The sequence below is a fragment of the Lynx canadensis genome, chromosome A2 (assembly GCF_007474595.2).
Source record: "Lynx canadensis isolate LIC74 chromosome A2, mLynCan4.pri.v2, whole genome shotgun sequence".
In the NCBI taxonomy this organism is placed as follows: domain Eukaryota; kingdom Metazoa; phylum Chordata; class Mammalia; order Carnivora; family Felidae; genus Lynx; species Lynx canadensis.
Genome location: NC_044304.2, coordinates 138,528,414 through 138,550,532, shown reverse-complemented (window position 1 = coordinate 138,550,532; position 22,119 = coordinate 138,528,414). Strand labels below are relative to the sequence as shown.

General features: G+C 39.7%; 1 protein-coding gene across 3 annotated transcripts in view; it reads right to left on the bottom strand.

The window, feature by feature from the left end:
* Positions 1–22,119, bottom strand: part of CPED1 (cadherin like and PC-esterase domain containing 1) — a 268,942-nt gene that overhangs the window by 21,558 nt on the left and 225,265 nt on the right. For all 3 annotated transcript variants that reach the window (XM_030308305.1, XM_030308304.1, XM_030308306.1), the window contains 4 exons: positions 16,298–16,434; positions 1,019–1,239; positions 661–762; positions 163–250 (listed from right to left, as the gene is read on the bottom strand). In XM_030308305.1, the coding sequence (XP_030164165.1) occupies positions 163–250; positions 661–762; positions 1,019–1,239; positions 16,298–16,434 (548 nt within the window). The remainder of the gene's footprint in view (positions 1–162; positions 251–660; positions 763–1,018; positions 1,240–16,297; positions 16,435–22,119) is intronic.

Sequence of the window (22,119 nt, the reverse complement as noted above, 5' to 3'; positions counted from 1 at the left end):
TATAACTGGTTTGAAATCATAATCCTTAACTATATTATCCTCCTTTGATTTTTATGAAGGCCGCTGAGTATTGCGTACTGTCTTGTGGGTTCTTTTTCAGACACCAGCAAAGATTCTTATAGGAACCACAAAGTTCACATAGCCTGGAGGGAATGGGCCTACCTGTGTCAAGAAATGCAGTCCATCCACTGGGAGATGAAATCCAATTCCCAAAGTTTTGATGATCACAAGGATATTGAGTAAATTTTCCCTGTGAATCAGAATTCTGAGGTCATAAACTTTGATTACATTTCTAGATGTTTGTGCTTACATAAACAAATACACTGGAATTCTTCTAGGATGTGATAATTAGCTTATAAGACTAAATTCTCATTTTATAAATATGATACATTTTAGGGTGTTTTTTTTTTTTTTGTGGGTAGAGTTTTATGTGCCATTGGGTATGTTTTTACCCATAGTAAATTCAAATTTGGATAATGAAGAGCCATCCAGTGATTGGATACGAAAGTATTTTGAAACATTTTAAACTAGACTTCAAGTATGTTATTCTAAATTACAAACTGCTCTTTAGATAAAATCTTGATGAAATTTAGTCACATTAAGGGTGACTTTTCTTTTTAACTTAGGATACTAATGACAGTTATTACTTCAGAAACCTACCTCTTCAAAACCTTGTGAATAATTTGTAGGTGATTGGAATTAAGCCACTGAACACCACCAACGACCAATACGGTCTGGCCTGTATTCTCCAGGGGACGTGATCTGAAATCCAGGAAGGAAAACAACACATGTTGCCTTGAAACAGATGGCAAACATTTTAACAGCAGTGCCTCACATTTCACTGAACCATATCTAGCATCCTGATCACAGGACCCCCTTGTCGTTTCCAACTCATTTTCAGCCATATTACTTGGCATTTAAGCTTTTCAGCACATTTGATATACAGTGAGCCATTATGACCGCTAGGAAAACATCAGCACATTATGGCATTGTGCCATACATAAGAGTTCCATTGTACCTTTGCAAGAGATGTTCAAGTGCTTTTTCAAATGTTGGTCTCAATGAAGGGCTTATCCAGAACTGGGGATAGTAGGAATAACTGACCAAAGTCTTCCCACCATTGACGTTGTGGTAGAATTTTGTGCCATGGACCTTCTGCCATTCTTGCAAGGTTTCATTTAGTCTTTCGATCAGATAGTACATTATTCCTCTATTGGTTGAATCTCCAATGAAAAGAATCTGTAAATTAAAGAAAAATATTTGCTTTCAAACCTGATGTTTACAGGATGAGAGATAATATAAAATAAGTGATTTCTTGAGGACTCATAAAACCACAAGTCTAATTCTTTGAAGGAGAGCCCTTTCAACTGTTAGAAATGACATCCATCGGGGCGCCTGGGTGGCTCAGTCAGTTGAGCGTCCGACTTCGGCTCAGGTCATGATCTCACGTCCGTGAGTTCGAGCCCCGCGTCGGGCTCTGTGCTGACAGTGCAGAGCCTGGAGCCTGTTTCAGATTCTGTGTCTCCCTCTCTCTCTGACCCTCCCCCGTTCATGCTCTGTCTCGCTCTGTCTCAAAAATAAATAAACCTTAAAAAAAAATTAAAAAAAAAAAAAAAGAAATGACATCCATCATATTCTCCCCCAAGCCTGTTCATTTTCCTCTCTTCCACACTCCTACAATGGTATCAGTCACTGACCTGCTAACTCATGTTTAAAGCTTTTTGCTTTATACTACCTTCAGGTTCTCCTCCTCCTTTATGCTGTTTGCCTTCCCATTTAATTAGCTTCACAAATTTTATTGATTCAAATAGGTATGAACTATTTTAGTGCCGTAAGAACACTTAGAGATTTTTCTAACCTCTTTGTTTTATAGATGAGAAAACTGGGGATCTGCAGAGGTTAAAAATCTCAGTAAAAGTCATGCCACTACTTGAGTAAAGAGCCACAGAACCCAGAGCATGAGTTTCTGAACAGTCGTCTATGTCCCCAGGAGCAGGTCCCAGCACCATTGGCCCTCAAACACTCATACTCATCACCTCTTCCACATCCCCTCCCAGTGTGGGCTCTGCTTCAGGCTCCCATTAACTCAAATCTGTGCTGGTGGCCACCCTTGAATTCATTCTACACACACAGTACTACAGGGATAAATTTCCAAATGCCTACTTCTGGTCATGTTACTTTCATGCTCAAAAACCTTATCAGCTCTCCATTTTCTATAAAATTAAGCCTAGTTACTTAGGTTCAGCCAACATTTGCTAAATTTTTGTTGGATATCAGACTTTGCTGGGTGGAGATTTCACACAGAGTACTCACTTCTAATCTTCATAATTGTGAGGTCTGAGTCATTATTCCTTTTCCACAGATGAGGAATTTGAGGCTCAAGGAGATTGAGGTCATAAATCTAGTAAATGGGGAACACAGGACTCAAGCCTAGGCCCTTTAACTCCAAGTGCAAGATCACTGGCCCCATCCTCTCAATGCTTTCCGTCATGTAAGATTCCTACTTTTTCACTGAACATGATTTGCACTCCACAACATCTGTTTCTCCTTGTACTAATCTGTCTAGAAAGCTCCTCCCTCTGCCACCCCACCTGTGTAAACGCTACACAACCTCCAGACCCGAAACAAACATGTCTCGTAGTAGGTCTTGCCCAATGCCCCAGCTTGTCCAATGACCTTGTCTGTCCTCTGTGATTTCATTACATTTTTAATTTCCATGACAGATGTTATCAAAGACTACATGAAACTATGGCTATTTGTGTCTGTGTCTTTTTTTCTCATATCATATCAAGAAGTATTTGAGGTCAGAGCCAGGGTTAATTTCTAAATTCTAATTTCCCCCATACTACCATGCATGCACTTTAAAAATATTTATTGAATTGAAAGTCAAAACGACTTTTGTTAGAGACAATCCTTTTTAAGGTCTTTGAACAGGTTTATTTCATTCTTCACTTTTCTCTCTCTGTATTGAGATTTCTCTTTCCGTTAGCCACGCACATATTTTCCTCTGATTTCAACAGCAGTCATTGCTATCACTTCTCAGGCACGACTGCATTTGTCCATGCACAACAAATTAGGTGAGAATCTACAAAAGTTTGTCCTTTCCATGGTAAATGTACTCAATTAGCTGTGTGAAGAAATGCCAGAACGTCTCTGATTTGCCCCCAGATCAAACACCATAAGCATCATCAAGTTGAACTGAATAACATAAGATGCCAAGGCCCCAGTCACCGATCCTCTTGGTCAAGTTCTATTTGGGGCAATAAAATTCCAGTATGATTAAATAACTTGTGAAATCATTTGAAATTCTTACTTTGACCTGTAACTATTTGTATTTCTGGTCCAGATTTCTGATTTTTAAAAGGGGAATTGTGAATAATCAGGAAGGCTCTTAATTTCAGACACAGTACTAGTAATTTTCCAACACCATCTGTATTAGTTTGCTGGAGCCCCCATAACAGAGTACCACAGGCTCGGTGGTTTATGCAACAGAAATCCATTTTCTCATGATTCTGCAGTCAAATGCTCTTCCACTGAGCTATACCCCCCATTTTCTCATGATTCTGGAGGCTAGAAGTCCAAGATCAAGGTATTTGTATGGTTGATTTCTTCCGAGGGCCTTTCTCCTTGCCTTGTAGATGGCCATCTACTCTCTGTGTCTTCACATGGTCTTTCCTCTCTGTGCCTGTGTCCTAATCTCCTCTTTTTTTTTTTTTAACGTTTATTTATTTTTGAGACAGAGAGAGACAGAGCACGAATGGGGGAGGGTCAGAGAGAGAGGGAGACACAGAATCTGAAACAGGCTCCAGGCTCTGAGCAGTCAGCACAGAGCCCGACGCGGGGCTCGAACTCACGGACTGCGAGATCATGACCTGAGTTGAAGTTGGATGCTTAACCGACTGAGCCACACAGGCGCCCCTGATCTCCTCTTCTTGTGAGGACACCACTCACATTGGATGAAGGCCCACCCATAAGACCTTATTTTACCTTCATTGCCTCTTTAAAGGCCCTACTTTCAAACACAGTCATATTCTGAGGTATTGGGAATTAGGACTTCAACATATGAATTTGGTTGGGTGGGAGCACATTTCAGCTCTTAATACCAGTAAAAGGTCTTTAATATCAGCTTTTTAAAAAAAGTTTTAAAATTTATTTTGAGAGAGAGAGAGAGGAAGAGAGAGTGCCTGCATGAGCGGGGGAGGGGCAGAGAGAAGGAGGGAAAGAATCCCCAGCAGCCTCCTCTCTGCCAGTGCAGAGCCCAACCCGGGGCTTAATCCTATGAACCAGATCATGACCTGAACTGAAATCAAGAGTCGGGTATTTAAACAACTGAGCCACCCCAGCACCCCAAGATCAGCTTTTAAACTAAATTGCCACTACAAGTTTTCCCGAAAGTTTCTTTTCATTATAATATGAAGTTGCAATCCCTCCCATGGATCTCCAGGCAGCCAGTAAGGTCACTGGGTGTCTGTATTGCGGGTTACAGAGAGAGATATAGAGGTTTAGGAAAATCAAAGTAGCTGCACGCTATTGAGAGAAGCATATCTCTAGATAGTTGGTCTTTTCTGTGGGATTATACAAAGATAGAGCCCACCAAAAATGTTAGAGGCAAAAAGAGTTAAGGGTCAAAATTCTTAGGTATGGTTATTTATTAACTAGGCGATTGTAGACAAATTATATGATCCCTCCAAAGGTTCATTCTCTTATGAGTAAAATGGGGAAAATAATAGCACCACTTTTGAGGACCTCAGTGAGATTTTAATACCTGTCTTGTTCCTGGCACACAGAAAGCATACAAAGTGAGCTAGCATTAAGGCATAGGAAGGGCACGGAGCACTTTTGAATGTATTTAGTGTGACTTGCAGTGCACTGCTAGCCCCTGTAAATTCATTAACTTGTTTAGAGAAAAAGTCAGAGAAGATGGGGGAATGTCTAAATCACAGCAGTCTCTCTCTTGCCCTACTAACCTGGCTATAGGTTCCCCAGCAGGACGCAGAGGGTTGCTGGTGAAACTCGAGTCCCTCACATCTCCATCCCTTCGCAGTGACCAACAAAAGGTGCATGGATGGGGGGGAAGAAGCCTCACCACCGTCCTCTGCAAAACAAGTTCTAAGTTGCAAATATCTAGGGGCACTGGGTGCCTCAGGCAGTTAAACGTTTGATTCATGGTTTCAGCTCAGCTCATGATCTCACAGTTCCTGAGTTTGAGCTCCATGTTGGGCTCTGAGCTGACAGTGTGGAGCCTGTTTGGGATTCTGTCTCCCTCTCTCTCTGCCCTTCCCCAGCTTTCTCTCTCTCTCTGTCTCTCTCAAAAATAAATAAATGAACATTACCAAAAAATGAACTGCAAATATCTAGACAGCATTTTTCAAGTCTAATGGACACTAGTCTGGGAAGAATATTTTCTAGAGAATTATTTTCTCCCATTGCCTTTCTATTCATGACAAATTCAAATGATTAAATTGTAATGAAAATGAAAATACAGTTGTGATTTTAAGATTGCCTGTGCTGTAGGGGAAGCAGTTTTTGTAAAACGTTGATTGGTATTCCTACCTAAAAGATTTCTAACTTCAAAAGGTCAGCTCTTTTAAGTATACATACACAATTTAAAAATAACATCAGGAAATGGAGTGGTTTTTCTTCAGTTACATGGCTAATATTCAATCTTTATATGTTTTATTTTATTTTTTAAATGTTTTATTTTATAAATATATTTTATTTAAGTGTTAGATATTTTATTGTTTAAATGTTTATTTATCTATTTTTGAGAGAGAGAAAGTACAAGTGTACTTATGCTGGCAGGGGAAGGGGCAGGGAGAGAAGAGAGAGAGAATTACAAGCAGGCTCCAGAACGTGAGCCCAATGTGGGTCTTGATCTCACAAACTATGAGATTATGGCCTAAGCTGAAATCAAGAGTCAGATGCTTAACCGACTGAGCCACCCAGGCGCCCCCAATCTTTATATCTGTTATATCATCCAATTCAAGAATTTTTAAAAATTCTGATGTAGATTCTGAATCTACAATTCAAATGTAGATTATTTGTTTTAGAGGTCAACTTTAAAAGGGCTAAATCATCATAACAGATATTCATAACAGGTCGTACAATTTTCAAATAACTTTTCTGTCCCATGAATATTATTGCCTCACACTAGCACGTACAGGTATTGATTGGCATAGGCAATCGAAGAAAATAAATGTGATCATTAAGTACAAATAACCAGTAAGCAATTATAAAAATAATCCATGTCGGCAATAAAACATCAAAATAGCTAATTTTTCCCCTACCAATTTAGCAAAGATTTTAAAAGCACCAACAATCTTATGATCTCAGGGAAATGAACCCTCTCCTTCAGACTATGTAAGGATCACGAGGGAGAGTTTTTATCTTCTTTCCTTTCAACTGTTGAATCCCAAGCTTCAGAAGAGTGCCTGGCATAAAAGTCGGTTCTCATGTGTTAAATGGATGAATGGAAACTGCTGTTGTGTGTATAAGTTGGCAATTTTTAAGGAATTCCACTTCTAGGAAATATTTAAGGATGTCTATTAAAATATATTTTAAAAGAAAAATAAACTGGAAGCAGTATAAATGTCTGCCAGATTGCTTATATTAAAGTATAATCATACACTTAATTTTTTTCCTCTTTTAACAATGATATCGTAATATGGATACATTGTAATGGGGAAGATTTCAGTTAACTTTTATAAAAAGCTAACTACAATCACAATATAAATAATGATTGCAATTTTTTTGGTAAAAAGCATGTGGATGTGTAGCAAAGGTCCTGGAAAGTTAACTGTGGTTAGTTTGCAAAGGGAGATACGACAGTGTATTCTGTTACCTAAAATGAACATATATTGAGTTTTTATGACAATAATGAAACAACACAAAGGCAGCAACAGTGGCAGCAATAACAGTAAGTGCATTTTCATCTTAAAAACATTTTGAAAATTCCCATAAAAACAACCAGCTTAAACTTTTGTGGAACAATGGCTTAAGCATTGGTTCAATAAACCCAACACAGGAATCACGTGAATCATATTTCGGATTCCAGTAGCAATCTTATTCCAAGATTGAATGGCATTTTCCCATGCAGCATCTCTTTTTGGGTTCTGCAGTGCAAGAGGAGAGCCTGCCTCCATCAAGGTGGGCTCTGGAGAGAAGCAGAAGCATCTGTGCCTGGATGTGTGCTGAGAGGCTGGACCTCAGTGCATCAGTGGGCGACAAAGACGTGTTCAGAGGACTTTTGTAACTTTTCTATTCCCGAGACTCAGCAGGAAGTGTGTCACTGAAAAGTTTACAGGGGCTGGCATCTTCCCACTCTTTTTCATACCACCATGGACCAGAGGACCTAGAAGCACATCATGTTCCTAGGCTCTGTTAAAGCCTGGGACTTTTTTTTTTTTTTTTTTTAGTCATCTCATTAAAAACACACGACATGGTTTAATTGTCTTTATCTTCATTTCTTTATTATCCAGTCCTTATATTAGGTGGGACGGGCTATGTGCTATAACAAATAGAGCCCTGAGAGGTATAATTGCCTGAACACAAATGAAGTTTATTTCTCCCTCAGGAAAACAGTTCAGGTGGTTTGAGGCAGGTGTATGTGTGGGGTGGGGCAGGGTCCCAGGATGTTTAGACTGTGCCTGCTTCAATTATGGCTTCAAAGACCTTTGTGGGCATCCATATCCAGCTGAAAGGAGGAGTAAAGAGCTGCCAGGTTGTCTATGGGCCCCCCGTGGCAGCTGGGCACATCACTGCTGCTCACACATTCCATTGGTTAGAACTCAGTCCTATGGCAGCACCTAATTTCAAGGGAGACTGAGAAATGTAGTCAAGCTACATTTGCCAGGAAGAGGAGGGAATGAGTTTTATCAACACGTAGCTACCACTTTCTCCTACATACCATCTTCCTGGGGAAAAAACCTAAAACCTAAATTCAAATTTTTCAACATGTGAATTAGCAAAAGTATGAAACATATGAAAAGCTAAATTTATAATGCACATGATGCATAGAAAGACTTCTAAGAAAATCGGTTCCCTGAGACAAATAATAGCAAGAAGTATCATTAGTATCAGTATCAGTATCAATATAAGTATCAGTATTAGTATCACTGAAAATGCAACTAGAACTTGGTAATTTTTGACTGAAACATAAAATAAAATGGTTTTCATTCCACTCATCGTGAATGAAGGGAACTAACAATGGTGACACTTAAGCATACAGATATTATACATTCCATTGCCTCCTTTCTGCAGAGTCATCAAAAGTAGCAAGGGCATAGTTAGCAAGCCAAGTTATAAAGAAATGGAAAGAAGAGTATCTGGCTATCTGGGTTGAGTCAATATAAAGGCAGTAGAATGTCTGGAACTTGTTAGCTTTTCAGAGTCTCCTGATCTGTTGAGGCCAAAAAGAATTTGGATATATGTAGAATCAATAGACAAGGAAAGAAACTCTTGATTTAAATAATTTCCCTCCTTTCCTCTTTCCTCTTGGATAGACTTTATCTTCAATATTCACAGAAATAGGGATATTTCTTCAGAACCAACAGAATGCATGTAGATGCCGAGACAGGACTCAACCCAGCTAACAGGACCTAACTGAAACCTTCCAGGAGGGGAAGTTATATAGGAATGCAATAGAAGCTACTTGCCCATTAATCTAGGCAATGCCTGCTTACTGGAGTGCTCTCTCATTGGTAATTAAGGAAATGACAATGAGGTGAAGGGGCATTTTACTCATTACATATAGTCCAGGGCCAACCATAGCCCATCTATTTAGAAAGCTCCACAGCAATTCTGATGAGACGTGTGATTGAGCACCACTGCTCCCAGAAGATATTCATTTCTAAACAAAACAAGGGGTCATCCAGTCCTAATATGAAGCTAAGACTGATCAGATGGCTAATGATATTTAGGGCACGATGAAAATCTAGCTCAGCAAAGCATCTCTCTGTGAAATATAATATGGTTACAAATGTTTTCCAATGATGCATTTTGATTAAATTGGCTGTAGATAACCAACCAAATTGTTCTTTGGGGTCAAGAACAAATGCAAATTGCCATTTAGGCAAATCACCCTCAAATACATGAAATTTGGCCAAAAAAAAAGGGGGGGGGGATAAACAGCTAAGCAATATCACCTACATGTAGGTGTAGCTGCTCAGAACAAAATTATTTATCTACATTGCTGTTCAATCTGGATTATGGGCATTACGGATAAGCCATCCTTTCCTGATGAGAGTGAGGTGATTTCCTTCCCTTTTATCCTTCCTTTATATTGAAACTGACAAGCAACAAGAATTGTGTAACTATAATGGAACTCACATATTAGTCAGAACATATTATTATAGCCACACTTCAAAAATGTAAACACCTTTAAGTCCAAGACACTACTTAACTTGCAAATATTACTTAAAGATGTAAGTTACGTTTCCTGTTTTAACAGCTGAATTTAAGTACTTTCAGTAAATACCACCTTTTTGTATTTCCCTTTTTAAATTGCACTCTTCTCTCAGATACTTTATTACTGTTTTAAATTCTGAGCTACCTTTTCAACTGACAAACAAAATAAGGGCATGTTTAATTCAGTTTGGTCCGGCTCCTAAGTTTTTTCAATTGTAAGTTGATTATCATATTTCCAAACTATTTCCTATAAATTTCACACTGTGATTACAGAGTTATGCTCTGATAAATTTGTATATGAATGTTCCATTCAGAGCTTATTAAGTAAGAGGTGGGTATCTATTTAGGTAAATGTGTGAGTATAACTGAACATAGCTGATATTTTTCAATTGATTTTGCTTTGACCCAACACAGTTATACAACACAAAACCTATACATAACACATATGCAAAAACCTATACATGAAATAACTTATATTTGGATAAGTTTAGGGTCTAAAAGGAGTCCCACATTTACTTGCCCTCCATACACAAGCAAGTATGACCTAGAGATGGGGTACAAATGCTTCGAGGAGAAACCTTTTTCCATCTTTTCTCCAGACATCAGCCTCTTGTTTACAACACTGTAGTGAAGGCAAATGATGGACTATAGAAAGTACAGTCCTGCTCACGTGCCACTAAGCACAGTGGGGTTCCTGGTCAAAGTTACTGGAAACTTGAACTCCTTTTTAAGTCTCAACTGATTTGTGTCTTGTCCCTTCCCCACAGGTGGGCATGTATTTCCTAGTATAGCCTTGCATTTATCAGTGTAAAATAGTAGTAAAAAGATGTAAAAGGTCGTAATAACAACATAAGGAAATTCAGTTGAGGGAAATGACCACTTAGAGATTCTAAAGAAAGCAGAATGCCAAGAGGCCGAATTTGCCAATAGTTCTCACAAGCTCAGTCAAATTCTATGGCATTTAAATCTGATTCTTGGAGAAAGATTTTTCCATTCAATGCATCTCCAAAAGCTGAAGTCTGCCTTAATTTGGGTTTGAAGTTCTGTTTTATTGTAGCACAACATTTGCACTACCTGCTCATGGCAACAGTGAAACTCAGCTTCTCACTGTAAAAAGTCTGAATTACAAATTAATTGACAGTCTTCATGTTAGTAAGGCTACTCCGCTGTTAGAATTTGCATGTTTAGATATGTCCCCACTTTTACATAATCCAAGAAGCATAAATTGCAATGCACTAAAAAATGAGAAACTTGGACTCCTCTCTTGCACTCCTGATTGGTTCCTGCCCCTCCTCTGTTTCTCTCCAATCTGAGAGAATCAAAGGACCTAGGCTCGAGTGATAGGACTCTCCTGGCAGATTCCTTTTTTTTTTTCTTTAATTTTTTGAAGTTTGTTTATTTATTTTGAGACAGAGACAGCCTGAGTGGGGGAGGGGCAGAGAGAGATAGAGATAGAGAGAGAATCCCAAGCAGGCTCCACGCTTTAGCACAGAGCCCTATGTGGGGCTCAAACTCACGAAACTGTGAGGTCATAACCTGAGCTCAAACAGAGAGTCAGATGCTTAACTGACTGAACCACCCAGGCGCCCCTCCCTGCAGATTCTTTCAGGGGAAAGAAAGGAAGATCCTTTTTTTTTTTTTTTTTTTTTTTCCAGTTCATTTAAACCATTTCAAAGTAACGTGTTTGGTAGATTGCCTGTAACTACCACCACCGCCCTCCGTAGGCACTTTCTCTTTTACCAACTTTTCCAGAACCTCAAGTACAGGTCAGGTGCCAGCCTCTGGGCTTCTTTCTACCTGTACAGTTATCACACTATGAGGAAACAATTGCTTCTCTCATGTGTCTCCTTGTACTGGAAATTTAGCTCCCTGGAGGATCATGTTTGTATGCCCCTAGAACAGATTGTTAACTCAACAAAAGCTAGGCTAGTGAATGAACAGTGGAGCATCACAAAAGTTATAAAAAGTATTGTGAGCTTCACTTTAAGCAATCAGGTGGCTAACTTCTACTCTGGTACCATGTTAGGGATAACAGATACTACAAGGTTTCTGATGTGGGGCAGCAGAATTGATCTGATGGTGTTGATGAATAAAAAATCACTTTGTCTGATGGGATCAAAACTGTAGTTAGTGCAGGCTTCCTGATTGTAGGTCTGAAGTTCCTACCACTCCCTGACCCTGCTATCCTTATGAAGTGAATTTCTGTATAATGTCGCTCAAATAATATGCGTCTGTTGAATGACTGACATAGTAGAAAGTGAGCCCCCCCAAATGTCAGTTTATAAGGTGTTTAAAAAACAAAATATTTATGTGACTTGTTTTTCTGTTTTTGCAAATGGTATGCCTTAACATGTATTTGTCTTTGGAATAGAATAATGGTTATGAAAAATTCTGGGTAGGATGAGAATTGTCTTAGTTTAGTAATGAAAGAGTTTCAGGATACTTTGTGTATTTATATTTCTCTCATGGAGAATGAGAAATCAATGTACTGGGAAAGCTTTTTGCTAATGCACTTCTATGCATAAATAGAGTCTTCTTAAAATAAGTGCTATTTGATAGTCATAGTTGTGAGTGTTCATGCAATTTTCTCTGTGCTGTGTGGTGTATGTGGGCATGCACCTGTCTATATTACCAGGTCCATGATTGTGAATATAAGATTTCTTCCTCAGGGTCTCTTTCCTTTGCATTTCCACTGCCTCTGCCTTAGTTCTGATTTAAATTTTAAAACACAGATTTTTAGGGGCGCCTGGGTGGCGCAGTCGGTTAAGCGTCCGACTTCAGCCAGGTCACGATCTCGCGGTCTGTGAGTTCGAGCCCCGCATCAGGCTCTGGGCTGATGGCTCAGAGCCTGGAGCCTGTTTCCGATTCTGTGTCTCCCTCTCTCTCTGCCCCTCCCCTGTTCATGCTCTGTCTCTCTCTGTCCCAAAAATAAATAAACGTTGAAAAAAAAAAATTAAAAAAAAAAACAAAAAAAAAAACCCACAGATTTTTAGATTTAAAAATATGCACCCATTGTAAAAAAAATGAAAATCACACAGATATTTTTCAACGTTTATTTATTTTTGGGACAGAGAGAGACAGAGCATGAATGGGGGAGGGGCAGAGAGAGAGGGAGACACAGAATCAGAAACAGGCTCCAGGCTCTGAGCCATCAGCCCAGAGCCTGACGCGGGGCTCGAACTCACGGACGGCGAGATCGTGACCTGGCTGAAGTCGGACGCTCAACCGACTGTGCCACCCAGGCGCCCCCACACAGATATTTTAAAAGATCTCTTCATTCTTCGCCAAACATGTTCTGCTACCTGAGGTGGCATCATGGGCATGTGACCTTGGGCGTTGCACAGAGTCCGTGTAGAGGGAGGGCCCGGTGCTCGCGCTATTGCTTTGTGGTTGCCTTCTTGGGAATCTTAATAATTTTGAACACAGGCTACTGCATTTTCATTTTGCCCTGGGCCTTGCAAAATATGTCGCTGGTCCCATCACCACCCTACCCTTCTCCCACTCCCTTTCACTTATGTGATCATTTGTTTTGTTGTTGTTTTTGTTGTTGTTGTTGTTGTTTTTGAGAGAGACAGAGCTGGGGAAGAGGGACACAGATCCAGATGTTCTGTGCTCAATGCTGAGCCTTTCACAGGGCTCGATCTCACAAAAGAACCATGACCTGAACCGAAATCAAGAATTGGATGCTCAACCAAATGAGCCACTCAGGTGCCCTCCTATGTAATCATTCTTAACTGTGTTACTTCCAAAATTTTTCTGTATGTGTAGGCATGCTTGTATGTATGTATTAAGCTTTTATATTAGTGGCATTATTGTATACATATACTATTGAATATATACTAACTTTGAATCTGTACTTCTTTAGAAATCTATACTTAGAATCTATACTTTCTTTGACTCTTCAATGTTGCATGATGGAATTTTTCCACGAAACAGCCTCTGCTTCCCTAGCACCCACTTCCTCCCCGCCGTAGGCAGTCTCCATACTGCTGCAGAAAGATTTTTCTAATTCTGGCTGTGTCATTCCTCTGCTAAAAATGTACAATGCTTCCCTGTTGTGTATAGAAAACTTTAGCATCCTGGTAAACAAATCAGACTCTGTAGAATCACTGCCAGCATGCTAACAAATTGGAGTTCTGAGCACGAAGGTCCGAATAGCACCTCTGGACTAAGAGAATCTCTAAGAGAAGCCCCCCCTCCCCCCCAAGCAGCCAGCTAGCTGGTCTCTGCCAGGAGCACCTTATCTGCATATCGGGGTTATTTTTAGAGTTTGCAACATTCTGTCTCCCTACCTAACAGACAGAAAGAGGGATCTTCCTTTTTTCTTATCATTACTTTGTAGAGTTGCTAATAATCTACCTTGAAATTAGCAAAGACCATATCATTTGTGTCCCTTCCCCGTGTCCCCCCACCCTGGGTTTATTTATGTGTTGAAACCCTACCCCCTCGAGTGATAGTATTAGAAGGTGGAACATTTGGAAGGTAATTAGGTTTAGATGAGGTCATGAGGGTGGGGCCTCCATGATGGGATTAGTGTCCTTAGAAGGAGAGGAGACCAGAGCTCTCTGCCCTGTGAGGACAACAGAAAGGCAGCCAATGGGAACTGGGAAGGAACTCTCACCAGAAACCATCCCTGCTGGTCTCCAGATCTCAGAGATCTCGGCCTACAGAACTATGGGGAATGACCCCAGTCTATGATATTTTAACACAGAGAAGGAAAAGGGCTTTTAGCTTCCTACAAAGCTGATTAATCTACAGCATAGGATTAGATCATATAGGCTTCTTTTATTTTACAGAGGAATAAAATGAGCCCAGGAAATAATATGTGTCATGTCAAAAGCCATGGAATTCAGTTATGAACTTAAATGAACATCTACTGCCTTTCAGGTTAATAGACTGTGACATCTTGGAATTTTCCCGAATGCTCTAAATTCTGAGGTCGGAACAGTATCCTGGAAGAGTTTAGAGAAGTCTGACTGTTATAGCAACAACTATTTTCATTGCTTCCAGTCCTGCATTTCTAAGATGTGGATGTTGGGTTATCCAAGTTGGTGGTTAAAAATGTCAGAGTAGTAGCCACACATACATGTGTGATCATGGGAGAATTACTCAATCTCTCTGAGCTTTAAATTTCTTAAGTAGAAAACAGATACAATATCTACCTCACAGATTTGTGATGAGAAATAAGTAAGATTTTAATTTATTTGTTTACTCTACAAATATCTGTTAAGTGACTATTACGTATCAAAAAGTTGTGCTAAGCAGTGATTCAAACATGTTCCCTATCCTCATGAAGCTTACAGTTTGGTCAGACATAAGGTATGAAAGTTAGCAGCACACCTAGTTCCTTGCACACAATCAATTCTCTGTTAATAAGAATATTAAGTGACAGTTAATAAAAGTCTAAATGTTTGGTTTCTTCTCTTTCTTTTTTATTTTTTAAAAAACTTTTTAAATGTTTATTTATTTTTGAGAGAGAGAGACACAGCATGAGCAGGAGAGGGGCAGAGAGAGAGAGGGAAACAGAGAATCTGAAGCAGGCTTCAGGTTCCGAGCTGTCAGCACAGAGCCCGACATGGGTCTCGAACTCACAAACCTTGAGATCATGACCGGAGCTGAAATCAGCGGCTTAATCGACTGAGCCACCCAGGTGCGCCTCTTTCATTTTAAATTTTTTTTTACGTTTATTTATTTTTGAGAGACAGAGAGAGATGAACTGCAAGCAGGGGATGGGCAGAGAGAGAGGGAGACACAATCCGAAGCAGGCTCCAGGCTCTGAGCCGTCAGCAGACAGCCTGACGCAGGTCTTGAACCCATTAACTGTGAGATCATGACTCGAGCCAAAGTTGGATGCTTAATCAACTGAGCCACCCAGGTGCCCCTCCCCCTTGCTTTCCTTTTTAAAAGTAAGTAATACTGATGCTTTTATATTTAGAGATACTCTCAGTCATGAAAATTGGTGCAGTTGTATTGGAATCACCATGAAGAAATGTCCATCCTCCTGCCCTGCCCCTCACCCCCTGTCATTCTTTTTAAATTATTTGCTAGTAGAAAATCTAACCATAGGCCTAATCTGAAAAGCTCGCATACATTCATTCCAGTGCTCATTTCCTTTTGCATTAACAGAACTTAAAAAAAGTCAATTTTGGAACTCCGTGTGGCCCATCTGTGAGAGCTTACAAACAGTTTGTAAGGAAAGAACTTTGAAAATCTGGGTAAGAATTACTTACTTCATGTTAACCAAGCATCTCAGTCTATGTGCCCGGTTCGCACGTCCAAGGGCTCTGCCGGAATCTACCTACTCAGAGTGCGCCTAGTAAGAAGACACTGCGTGTCCAACAAATCAGCTTAGAAGCCTCACTAAAGCACAGGCAGCCTAGTGAGGTCCATTTGAGACCTGCCCGGGAATGTGAAAGAAGATCAGGAAGGTTAGTGTCTCATGCACCCAGGAAGCTCTAGCAGAAGTGAGTCTTACATGCAAGAACATTTCATGGCTTGTGCAAGCGAGCTGCAGACGTCGGCTGTCACCGCAGTGCCTCGCTAGAGCTGCAGTTTGACCAGGCCAGCTGCTCTGAACCGCCATCTGTCAGTTGACGTGGCAAGCGCTCACCAATTTGTGCTGAGAAAAACCAGCATGGAATTGGGTCAGCACAGGACATGACTTTAATATCCTCCATCTGTCAAGTAGACGTATTTGGAAATAATTGAGCAAGAATTGTTAAGGCTCTTCTATTCTAACATTTGCCCATGATTCAAAAAGCCAGACTGCATTGCATTAGTTATCCTCCGCAGAGTAAGAGAGCAGGAATTGGTCTACTAAATACAACAGCGTGGCTTTTGGTGATGCAGGTGGCAGAAATTAAAGGCTTCCCCTGCCGGATCCGGAACTTACCTTCCTTCCCCCCAGGCACCGCTGGAGTTGAGGCTTAGTTAGAACGCTGTACTGGCAGTTCTGAGGCTGCCACGTTATCTCTCTCCAGTCACAGGTCCTGTTGTCTGAACAGCTAAGGCAAGGCACGATCCATTGGCCTGGAATAGACAGCAGAACCTTTGTTCACATTCTACCAGTGAAATTACAGCTTGCAAGTTACTTTAGAATTCAGTTATGGCACAGTATTATAAATATTACAGTGAGAAGACCACTCTTGTGTACATCTGTGGAGTGATGCATGCCCCCCTGACAACCAAACAGAATTGCAACAGGTAAAAATATTCTGAAAGAACACAGTCCATGCTGAAGTCAAGTACGGGTCCTGCTCTGTGAAACTGCCTCCTTACAAAAAACTAAGTGATTGGGTACTACTCAATTATTACTTGTTTTTAAAGAGTACACTAGGCACTTAATAGAACCAAAGTAGATGGGAAGCCACTGATATCGAGGTAATTGACCACTAATCTTTATTAGCGTGAGACATGCTTAGCTTAACAATCCAATAATAGATCTATCCCCTGCCTTCAAGAGAGTCAAGATATAAGAGAATTACTTCAATATACTGCTAATTTGTTATTTCGAAGACTAGTTATTGCTCTTAATTTGATCGGTGACCTTTTTGGTGTGAATCTCTTCAGCTCTTTCTAGCTCTGTGGCCTTCATTTCTCCAGCCCTTAGATGAGGTATGTACTGTTCTCACACGGTTGATGGGAGGACTGAATGGGATAATGTGCTTAACATATCTAGCACAATTACAATATCGTATTTATCTTTGCTACTAGCTGACTTCAGGCACAGAGTAGGTCATAAGCTTTAGTAAATGTTTATAAGATAAATGAATATTCTCAATGCATTTGCGATCGTTTCTATTTTAGTGATAAAGTAATATGTATCCAAAACGCTTCAGCTTTTAGTGTGAGTAGAGATGTTCATAATCAGAAAAAAAATCAAGAAGGGATTTTTTATTTTTGTTTTTTCCTTCTTCATCTTTTCAGAAATGGAGTTTCAACTAGAACATTGAATACAGAGTGGTTATTTATATCCTTTGTGGAGAACGCCCTGACGTCTCCAACAATCACATGCTCTACCCTAAAGGTCTTGCTTATGTTACCACTAGATGTTTCTCTTCAAAACATTGAGGAGCCAAATATTCCCAGCTACTTTTTGAGTTAGAAAGAAAAAAAATTAACAACTTTGTCCATTCTGGCTTTGATTTGTGGTTCTGCTAACGAAAGTATCTGGTGTGGCATTAGAGGGAAGAATCTCTACTTTTGAGCAATGAATATGGTGTGCTTCCATTGCATGACTTCAAGGATGTCAGAATCATGTGAGTGTTTTTGGAAATAGTTAGAAATGATAAAATACGAGAGGAGGTTTAGCTTATGGCCTCCTAGTTGATCACAGAAAAGAAAAAAAGAAGTGTGGGTATATTAAGAGAGAACTGGGGGAGATGAAAGAAAATAGTACTCTCTAGGAGGATTTTAACCTAAAACGTTATTGAAGTATTTACCCTACAAGATGTTAGGTGCTACTGATGTTAAAATATAATAATTTTAAAAAATAGTTAACATTTCATAGCACCTGCCAGAGGTTAGGGATATTCTGAGCACTTTCATATATTAACATATTTAAGCCTCTTAACTACAATGTTAAGCCTCAAAAAATTTACAGTCAGGTTAGAGGGTTACAATTTATACATGTAAAATAGTTACAGCATAATAAAAAAAGGCATAATTGAGTAAAAATAGCTGCGTGGTATGAAAAGAGTCTGGGCTCTAGAGACACACACACCTGAGCTCTGCCTCTAGCTAGTTCTGTGGACCTCAGCACTGCATTTTAGAGTCACCTAAAAAGCTTTTTAAAATCCCCATGCTCAGATCGTATGCTGGACCAATTTAATCAGAACCACCCGGTATGGAACTCAGGCGTCGGTGTTTTTTAAATGCTTTTCAGGTGATTCCAATATGCAGCCACAGTTGCGAACCACTGTTTGGCTTGAAAAAATTACTTAATATTCTTTCTATGAGGAAAATACATATGGCACCTGCCATAGTGCCTGATACCCAGCAATCGGTGAATATATTTTACTCCTCCGCCCCCACCTCAAGTAAGCCGTGGTAGTTCAGAATAAAGAAAGCATCACAGAAGTCAGAATTGTCATGGAGCACTTGAAATGTGTTCACGTCTTCTGGATAGACAAGATTTGGAAAGATGGAATGGGTGGTACTTTGGGTGACGAAGCCACCCTGACAGCAGGGACTGAAGAAATAAGTGGCTTCTACAAAAGATTACATATAGGAGAGAAAAAGGTCTGCTCGGTAAAAGGCATTTCCAAAGTTTCCAAATGTAGGGAAGAGCAGTGCTACTAAAAGATGGAGAGGTGCTGGTTTTTGAATGGCAATGTGAAGATTATCCTCAAAAATGCTTATTTCTCCATCCATTTCTGTTTTGTGATTTTTCTGTGGTTTTCATTTAGAATATAACTTGCTTCTAATTCTGACTTTGCCCTGGAATATAGGGTTTGTAATCAGTAACCAATTTCTTCACATCTTCACATCTTCATGATGATTTGTGTTCAGTGGGCATCCTCTTGAATGGAGTGGAATGGGCTTTGGGTCTTGTGTCCACCCTCCTCTTTGCCAGATGAGGTAAACTGAGGCCACAAGAATTAAATGATAGAAATGGGGTCATGCTGTTAATGACAGGTTGGACCAGTCATTAACTGAAGTCTTGGAGTCTCCAGTTTTCTGATCCTCTTGTCGTATTAGGCGAGGTTAGCACAAAATCATCAGTTGAAAATGAAATATGGCCCAATGGTCTCTTTGATAGCACTTGTTTATAGGAAAGCCCACATCAGGTTGTTTTAATGAATGTCTTTATTTTAAAAAGCTGGATTTATTTAGTGGGTTCACCTGTTGATGGAGACTATGTTTAAAAAAAAGATGGGTAATTTTCTTTCTAATAGGATGGTGGGTATGTCGGGGACATAAATGTGTTTCTGCTAATGAGATTATATCTAATAATATTTTGAAGGTCTCTGTTTTCATCAGATCCTTGAGTATTTAAGGGCACATGCATCCTCTCCCCCAGACATTTTGTCCTGCACTAACCTTGCTGACAGCTAATTTTGTACAAGCTGAGGTCTTCTTTGGCCATTTGCTTCTAAAGCTGAAGAAATAAGTGGTCAATCGCATGCACAAAAATCCAAATATGGGCACAATTAGTTTGTGGGCATAAAATCTCATGCACATCAAAAGGACTCCTGATTGGGTCTCTGAAATCTTGGCCCCAATGCTTCATACTACTATATATTTATACAGTCATAACTCTTTGCATTTTTGTATTGGTTTAAAATGCCCCCCCTTTTTTATTGTGATTTAGTAATGCTGCTTGAAATAGACATCTGTATAACATCTGCAAGACTGGAGTTTCTTGACATTTTAAATGATACCAGCTCTTAACTAAAATTGTCAAAAAGAGGGACATGAATTCTATGTTATATATTTAAACATTGAATGAATCAAAGCTGTGATTTCTGAAATAGAGTATGACATATGTTTTAGGGAATGACATTCTGAGGAATAAATAGGGCTTTGGGGAGAAGTTATTTGGTTTATAATTATAGCTTTATATTTAATGCAAGTTAGATTCCAGCCATTTAAGTGAATCAGATTGGCTGACATAATGGAGGGAAGAAACTCAACTTTGTGACCTAGGGCCATGCTGAGATGTAAAATCATATAGATGGCACTAAATCCTGACTCTACACTGTTATAAAATAAAGCAGTTTTCCCTTAAGAAGAAAAAAACACATCATATTGTCAACACTAGAAGTATTAAAGTATAAGTTGTCATATTCCCTTGCTACAAATAAAACATGATAAAATATTTTTGTTTATATGTCGTAAAATGCCTTTGGAGTTATTTTCCTTTAAGGTAATTATCATTCAAAATCATTGTATAAATTTCTTCTTTCTTTAGATTAGAATTATTTTTTCTTTCTTAAGCAAGAACTTTTATTCTTAGGCTGTGTTTTATAGTTAGATTCTTCTCTAAAGGCTTAAAATCAACTTAAAAATATGAACAAAAGTCACGCAAAATGATATTAGCTAGCGTTATCGAAAAGACACGTAAACCATCATTTCGTTGGCAAGGTGAAAAAACGGACCCAGTTCTGCTAAATAGCTGTAATGTGCTGTGAAAATAAGATTTCAGAACTAATCTATGGTCATGCAAGTTAAGGCTGGACTTCCTAAATAAACTTCCTCCCAATGTTGTCCCACCGTGACAGCTTCTTTCAGCAGGAGGGAGTCCCACCATCAAGGAAGGAAATCGTCTCTGGCAACAAAACTCCATTCGCGCAAACTGCTGTTGCCGATCTCACTTATTTGTTTGGAATCTTTAGATCTTTAGGACCATAAGAGTGAAGCAGTTTTCCCTGGTCGATTGTGCCCTGACTGCTCGCAATCTTCTGTGGAAAGGAGGAGGGCTTGGATCTTGGTTTTAGTTCAGCAATCATTTTTGAATCATCTTAGACACTGAAAGATGCATGAGGGACAAATCTCTGCTCTGGAGAAAGACAATCTAGGGCAGTCATCATTAAAAACGAACTGCTAATGCACCCTTACTATATTAATACACACGCACTGTAATGTAGGTACCTATACTTCCATATCGATGTATTATGTTTGTTATAAAACAAAAATAAGAATGATTAGACATAAATAAATGTGTATGTATTTTAAGCTTTACTGGCTTCATCTTGGGGACTGTCCCATGCCACTCCCTCCGCTTGCTCAGATGTACCATTCCACTTTGAAAACTACTGATTAGAGAAAGAGAGAGAAATTAAACACTTGAAACATAATGAAGTAAGTGCTACGGTAGACATGTGCCCAAAGTATTCTGGGGAGCTAATCAGGGGGTGGGGTGGTAAGGAGAGGCTTCCTGGAGAGGAAAATATAGCATCGGGAGAATTGGACCAAGATGAGAAGACTTTTAGGAGCACAGGACAGCATGGACAAGAATGTGGAACCCTGCAGCAGCATTATTGGCATGAAGTGAAACCAAGAGGCTGGGAGGAGCTGGGAGAGAGGAAGGGCCAGATTATGGGGCCTAGACGGGTCAGATTACGAGGGCTGGTATCGTGGGGCTAAGAGACATGGGCTTGACTGGGGAGTCAATTTTGGGGTCTTCTCTAAAGAAGCCTCGCTACTCAAGTTACCAGAAGGTCCCTGTTCGAAGGCAGCATCTCCTGTTAAGAACCAGGCATGGAGATAGCTTCATGACAGGGCCTGGCGTAAGTTACAGCAAATTTAATGAACAGAAAAAGATGCCACTTCTTGAGGAATCTCAGTACCATATCTTCAACTTTTTGTTGATGAACTTTTGACTTGGTTCAATAGCAGGAAGAAAGTTAAGTTGTTTTATGATTCTCATAAAATGTCATCTGATAAAGAAAATCCATAACTAGACACATCGGGGTCTCCTTTGTATGTAAGAGTGTATATCTCATTTAGCTGAGAATCATAAATCATACCTCCTGACATGTCATAATGGGTAAATCCCTCCCTACGCAGCGACTGTAATTTATTATTTAGAACACATGTTCAAGAACAGGGATATGCCCACGCTTGCTCACCGTGCATGCCAAATTGCGATTTGTACTGCTCATTTGTGAAACTCATTTCCCATTCAGGTTGTGGTGTGAAGTTCATGGTGAGGGTAGAAAAGCTCCTGAGTGTTTTCTTAGACTTTTTAGATGAAGGGAGACTTGGGGTCGT